This window comes from Mustela lutreola, chromosome 4, assembly GCF_030435805.1.
Source record: "Mustela lutreola isolate mMusLut2 chromosome 4, mMusLut2.pri, whole genome shotgun sequence".
NCBI classification, from domain to species: Eukaryota; Metazoa; Chordata; class Mammalia; order Carnivora; family Mustelidae; genus Mustela; species Mustela lutreola.
Window position 1 is genome coordinate 7,195,934 of NC_081293.1, and position 6,896 is coordinate 7,202,829.

General features: G+C 64.9%; 1 protein-coding gene across 1 annotated transcript in view; it reads left to right on the plus strand.

Annotated features, from left to right (window-relative positions):
* Positions 1 to 4,914, plus strand: part of FAM53B (family with sequence similarity 53 member B) — a 72,953-nt gene extending 68,039 nt beyond the window's left edge. Inside the window, exon 4 of the mRNA XM_059172897.1 lies at positions 674 to 4,914. Within this exon, the coding sequence (XP_059028880.1) occupies positions 674 to 1,042 (369 nt within the window). The 3' untranslated portion in view covers positions 1,043 to 4,914. The remainder of the gene's footprint in view (positions 1 to 673) is intronic.
* The last annotated feature ends 1,982 nt before the right edge of the window (positions 4,915 to 6,896 follow it).

Below are 6,896 nucleotides of genomic sequence, written 5' to 3' on the forward strand. Positions count from 1 at the left end.
AAGCACCCTGGGGTCCTGTTGGAGCTGCACCTGCCACTCAGGGAGCCCCCAGGCTGCCTCCCTCCCCGGGCTGGCCCCACACAGGCAGTACTTGGTAGGCGGCCTCCGTTTCCCACTGGGCCCTCAAAGAGCCCTACAGAACAGGTAGGGACCATTGTTTACCTCTTAACAGGTGAGGCAGCCGGGGCCAGGGAGGCTGAGGGTCTGCTTGAGGCCCCCGGCGGGCGAGCCCAGCGACCCGGCCCGCAGAGCTGCGGCATCCGCCAGCGACGACCTGCCGGAACGGCTGGCGGAAGGGAGGCGCTGCGTTTCTGCCAGCTCGCCCTGGGGAAGCGCAGCCTGCTCCGGGTTCAGAGCCCGGCCTTCTCGCCGCGGCTTCCCTTCGCCTGGGTGGTATCAAGCTCGGGCCCTTTTCTTCATTCTTGGGTAACTGGATTTTGTGTGTGTTAACCCGGTGTTCACTGGCCGGGGCATATTTCCTCGCGCCCACTCGCCGACGGCCCCTCTTCTTGCCCGGATGTTGGAGGAGGCCGGGCGCTGGTGGGCCTCCAGCGCCCAGCGGACCCTTCACCAGGTGGCCCCAGGGGCTGCGGCCGGCCGTCTGGGCCGTACAGCCCTTGCGTTTGGGATGGGCGCGGGACGCCGGCTGACCCGTGTGTCTGTCTCCCCACAGAACTGTCAGACCTTCAGCAGCCTCAGCTGCCTGAGTGCGGGGATGGAAGACTGCGGCCCGCACAGCCCCTTTGCCCTCCACGTCAGCAGCACCAGGTCCTGGACCGCCTTGCTCTCGGCCTCCGCCTCCAGCCTGGGAGGCAGGACCCCCGCCGGGACCCCGGTCCCCGAGCCTCTGCCCCCAGCCTTCGACGACCAGCCGGCCAGCAAGGAGGAGCAGTGCTGTGAGGAGTCGGGCGGCTGCGGCCTGGGCGACGGCTGTGCCCGGAGTTGGGGGCCGGCCTCGGCCTGGCGGGACCGCGGGGCGGCCGGGAACAGCCCCTGCTCCCTGGACGGCGAGTTGGACATTGAACAGATAGAGAACAACTGAGGGGCGGCGGACACTTGAGGCGGGGAGCCCCCCGCAGGCCCGGCCACGCCGCACAGCCGCCCGCCCCCGCACCTCACCGGCACAGCGGCCACGGCCACGGCCATCCAAGGGGCCGCGGGAGCCTGAGAGCAGCTTCGTGGGCTGGGCCCCTTCCCCCCTGTTCCTCGCCAGCCGCCCTGCCGGGTCCCGCAGGGTCCGCTGCTCTGTGCTCTGTGGGGCTGGCGGGGGTGGGCGCGTGCTCAGGGCCGTCTGGCGGGGTCGGGCCCTTCCCGGCCTCCTGCTCAGGTTCATTTCCGGGGGGTCGGCCCCACAGCCTCCTTCAGTCCGTTGTATTCCGTGCCTTCTCTCCCAGGTCTCCCTGCTTCAGGCTTGGGAAGGTTCGGGAGACGCTTTCCTTTGTAGTAACATCAGAACCATTTGGCCTTAATTCCAAGTGTGGGAGACCGAGGCCCTGGGGTGCCGGGGTGAGGGGGCACCATGTCGGAACTCTGGGGGCCTGGGGAACAGCTCGGGCTGCTTGTTGGAGGCGTCTGCGTTGGGTAGACGTGGGTGGGTCTGTTGGTGAAAAGACAGAACTCTCTGCCTCTCCCGTGGCGTGGAGAGCCTGACCCTGTGGCTCTCTGCCGCTCCGGGAACCGCTTGGGCAGGGCTGGCACGTGACAGCCATTCTCTGTGGCCAACCTGTCCCTGGGGGATCAGCTGGATTCAGGTGAGCCGGGAGAGGTCACCAGTAACGGGCAACCTCTTGAAAACGTCCTCGGGAGGCAGGAGCTGTGAGCAGGTCCGTGCACCCAGGCCCTGTGCACGTTTCAGGGGTGGAGGCAGCCTGTGGGCTGGACCGGGGACCCGCAAGGCTGCCTGCCGTATTCGAAGCACACTGGCGCTGGTTGGTGGGATGCTGGCCTTCATCCCAGTGCACCCCCCGCCCCCGACAAGCGCCCCTGCTGCTCAGCCCAGGGAGCAGAGCGCCTCCCCGCAGCGTCCCTATGGCGGGCACAGAGTGCAGGGCGCATGCACGGTCCCCAGCTCCAGGCACCCCTGCGGATGCCCTGCTGCAGGGGAGCCCCGCCCCGCCCCACCCCTCCCCAACCCCGACCCCCTGAGGTTTCGCTCTCAGGAAGCCCGGCTGGCAGACACACCACACGGGCTCTGCTCTCTTGGACTCTGGCTTGTAGCAAACTTGGCATCTTCCTCAGACAATAGCAATTTTGTCGGCTTATGAGCAAGTGGCTCCTTTCCCCACTACAGCTAAAAATAACCGGTGTATTCTCTTGAGTTTGCTGACACGTAACAAAGGCACATTCGTAGTCTCCTTGCTTTTGCTCATCTTCTGTGGACAGTGAAGGCCTCACGTGCACAGAGTGAGTACGAAGGTTCTCACTCTCTTTCCCCAAAAGAAAGACCCTGTTTGGGAAACTGTACTCACAGCTTCACGGTTTGCCTCAATGAAAAGCGTGGTGCTCAAGTTCTGATTTCTGGGGTGGTGTTTCTTAAAAATCAGCCATAAGATGCTTGTAGAGAAGATCTCAATTCAGTGAACACAATCCCAGATTGTGTTCAAAGCCTCAGGTCAGATAGCATCATGGTTGTGTGGACACAGGGAAGGTCCTGGGGCCGGAACCAGTTACCTTCAGTGGCTCCCACCAAAGGCACGTCCCCTCAGGACCCCGAAGAGCCAAAGCAGGGAGCCGGTGGCTCTGGGTGGGCCTGCCATCATGCCTCGTCCCCCCCGTAGTAGGTCATGGAGGCCACATCTTCTTAGAGCAAAGCCAGCGGGGGCTGGGGTCATTGAGTTACAAACTGGGAGAGCACACTCTGGGGACTCCTGTCCTCAGAAACCTTGGCACCCAGTACTGGCACCCAGCCCACACCAAGAGGGGCCACTGAGGGAGTGTGGTCTCTTAAACCTCCTTCCTGTGGAAGGAGAGGCGGGGGTCCCATCTCCTGGTCCACAGCACAGTGAGGGACTGAGGTGAGCCAGACGGGCCTGAGTGGTGACCCCCCCCACCGGCTGCCTTTCCTCAGGGTCAGCTGGGCAGGCACCTGAGGTGGTGGGTATGTGGCACAGCGCCGTGGGGTGGGCGACCTGCCTGCATACCCCACCCACCAGCTGCTTCCCCGTTCTCAGGCCTTGTGGCAAGGAAGGCCAAGCCTTCCCACCTCTGCCCTAGCTGGTCCCGTCGACCCTCAAACCCAGTCCTGTGGCACTTTCGGGCAAAAGCTACTCCAGCCCCAGGCAGGGTTTGGCCCTCCAGCCTCCTCAGGCCCGTCTTTGCTGTCCTCAGTCCTGCCAAAGCTCCTAGCGCAAGCCCACAGCAGCAGTGGGGGGAGAGTGGCCACTGTCCCTTCTGCTCCGAGAAAGAAATGCCCTCCGGTCGTCTCACGTTCCCCTTTGGCTGGAGCGCCCGCCCTGTGCAGAAGGTACCGCTCTGCCGTCCAGGCAGGCGTGTCCGGCTCGGCCCTGCTGACGCCGGGACTTCTGGTCTGGAGGCTCTTGGAGGGAGGCTCGCCCGGGAGCTCCCTCTGGCTGCGTGTGCCTGTCCCCGCGGGGCCGTGGGCGGGCTGGCACGCTCGCCAGGAGGAGCCCCGTCAGCGTCCAGGCCCTGCCTCTCCTAGGGGATGCCTGTGAGCTCCTGCCTCTGAAGGAGACCCAGGGAGTTCCGAGCTGGAAGGGAGGCCTGGACTAGCCGCCTGCCTGCCCGGGGACCCTGAAGGATGAACGCAGCGTTGTAGCTCCCAGAGAGCAGGGTGGGGAGGAGAGGCTCCCTGTTGCGTGTGTCCCGACCTGCTCCAGAAGGAGCATCTGCTACGGCCATAGGACTGACAAGAGCCGCTGTCTGCCCGCAGGGCCTGGGCCGGGCCGGGGTCGGTGGCCTTAACCGTTTACCACAAACCCTCTTGCCTTACTCGCGGTGGAGGCCGGGGCTGGCGCGGGGCCCGCAGGCAGACACGATGTCCAGGCCACGGGGGCGCTTGTGCCGATCACCCATAGATTTTCATTCTCAGAAAGCCTTACTCGTCATCAAAATGTTTGTAGCAGGAAAGTTTTGTGAATTTGTACACGGAAAGAAAATTTAAATAAAGGAAAAGTCCACGTTGAAAAGAAAATCCCAGTGTTCAAATGGGTCTCCTAGTGCACAGGGTGGCGCGCGAGCTCCCTGCTCCAGCGGAGGCTTCCCTGGGCGGCGGGTTCGGGCCGCTGCGGGTCTCAGGGAGCTTCCGTGGTATTTAACACAGAGCCCTGGACGCTCTGCCGTGGGCCCGGCCTGCACCTCCACATCTGCCCGTGAGGTTCAAGTCACGCGCACTCCGTGGCCAGCTGGGCCGTGGCTGCCGTGGCCCAGGCACTCCGCCCCCCACCCCGCCCCGTACAGGTAGTTACGCCGCATCTTGCCACAGCCGCGCAGCTGGTCAAACCTCTCCTGCTGGCTCCAGTCAGAGAAGACATTGCCTAATCTTTAAAGAGAAACGATAATGCAAACCGCCCCCCAGACCACAGCAGAGATCTCGTAGGCTAGGTAGGATAGTCTGTTTTAGCATAGTCTCTTTGGCAAATAGGTTGTGTTTTCAGTGCGTGGAGGAGATGTCCCAGGAGCTGCTGGGGGGGCTGTAGCGTGCTTTCCAGAGGCTCCGCCCGTGGGGCTGCTGAACCCCCAGTAGTGAGGCAGCCGAGGCGAGTGGCGTTGGGCCAGCCCGCCGGGGGCCGAGCCACATGCGTGCAGAAGGCACTGGGCCTGCACCCTCGCCCCCGCCCACGGCTGCCTGTCCTCCCACGCGGGCCACAACTGTCTTGCACTAGAGCCGCTCTAGTCTCTCAGGAATTTGCTTGTTACTCTTACTGTGTAAATAAAGCTTCCTGGTTCAGTACCCAGCCTCCGGGAGCCTGCTGCGTGGTTTGTCGGCTGTGGTGGATTGGTGGCTCCCCACTCTGTCCACGGGAGCAGTGGCTCTGGGTTGGCAGGGGCCGAGGCCGGGCCCTCCTCTCCCCTCCGAGCCTCGCGGTCAGGGTGGTGAGATGGGGCGAACAGACATCTCAGCTCTCCAGAGGCTGATGCGTGAAGGGGAGCGAGCCACTGTGTGTGGCCACAGCCGTGGGCATGAGGGAGCCCTCTGAGGCACCGTCTGATATGCCCGGTCCCCAGGGCAACGCGTGTGTGTACACGGGTGCGTGTTTGGAGGTGGAGGGGCCTGGCCTCTCTGTCCATCCGGGAGCCAGAGACCCCAGGACGGCAGAGCAGAGACACCGGCTCCATGTGATTCCGGAGTCAGCGCGGGAGGGGAGTCTGCCTTTGCCAGCTGGGCCCCCCACAGGGCCGTGCGCCCCAGGTCGTGCTGCTGCTGCTGCGGAAGGCCCGGCCTAGCGCCCGGCAGCCTGCCACCTTCCCCCACGGGCTAGGCGAGGACGTGGTACGGGCGGGCCGTTCCCCACGCGGGCAGCAGGGCTCAGACCTGCGCTGCTCCCGCTGGTGGGGGGGACCGGCGCTCCCAGCCTGACCCAGGGTGGGCTCCGGGGCGCCCAGTCCGCGTGCCTGGCCCTCCAGACCGCGGATGCTTGGCTAGCCACGCTCGGGAGGTTGAGGACAGGCTTCAGAGGCTCGTTTACATTTCTGTAACCCAAGGTTTGCCCATGAAATCGAACCACAGAGTTTCTGCCTAGAACGCCCGCCGGGTCCCGAGGACGTCCTGTGGCTGTGAGGCACCAGAGCACTCTGGACTCTTCCTGTGGCTGGTTTTCCTTCCCGCAGCCGCCCCCGTACCAGGATGGTGTTAGAACGCCGAGTTCGTGCCCCAGGTGATACACGGCTGCTGGGGCTGAAGCTTGGGGGCTGGGGGCCCAGGGACCCAGGGACTCTGCCTCCTGTTCCCTGCCCGGGTGGCCCTAGACAGACCTCCAGCCCTCCTCAGCTGAGGTCCCTGGCTGGGCCCCGGCCTCCAACTGGCCTCACTTAGGGGCATCTGCTCTCCGCTCAGCCTGCCCAGCCACGGCCACCCTGCATCTCCCCCAGTGCCAGGGGAAGGACACGACCCGAGCTCCTGTGCCTCCAGATCTGCCTGAAACCGGACTCTGCCCGGGGCCCCAGCGCCGGGCTCACGGGGTCTGTGGCCCCCGGCGCCGGGCCGTCTGGCACCTGCGTCCGATGTCAGGCCGCGAGCCGACGGAGCGGCTCCAGGTGTGCACAGGCTGAAACCCCTGCGGGGCTTACACGGGAGTCCGTGCCCCGGAGCCCGGCACCACGGCGGACTCGGCCGAGCCGAAGTGTGTTAAGAAGGCTGGGAGGGGCTGGAAGGAATCGCCCCGGACAGTCGCGGAGGGCAGAGTCTGACTTTTGGTTTCTTTTTATACCAGTATGTTCACCCTCTGAATGGGGCACTTTTGAGAGAAAGGGAGAGGCCCTCGGGATGATCACACCGACGTGGGGGGGGCACCACGAGCCCCAGGAGGCAGGCACGCGTGTCCTGCCCTGCGTCCCCATCTCTGCAGCACTTTCCACCTGAGAGGGGCAGGGTTGGCCCCCAGGAAGGCCCAGGCCTTTGGAGGGGCCTTATTCCCCCCCAGTCTAGAGGAGGAGAGAGGGGACACCGAAGCGGCCCTGGCCCCGTGGCGGGCGGGCTTGGTGCTGTGACTCAGACTTCCCGCCACGCCCCAGCCTCCGGTCCGGGCCTCCTGTCCTCCCAGGGTCGCGCCGCCTCCTTTCCATGTGGGGGAATTTGGGAGGGGCTGCCCTGGCCCTGCCTCAGGGTTGCCTGGGCATGCCTTGGGATCTGGATCCGGCCAGCCCCAGACTTGGACGTGAGGTGAGACCTAAACTCTCTTGCTGCGTGATTAACCTGGGCGGAATTGGGTTTGCAAAGT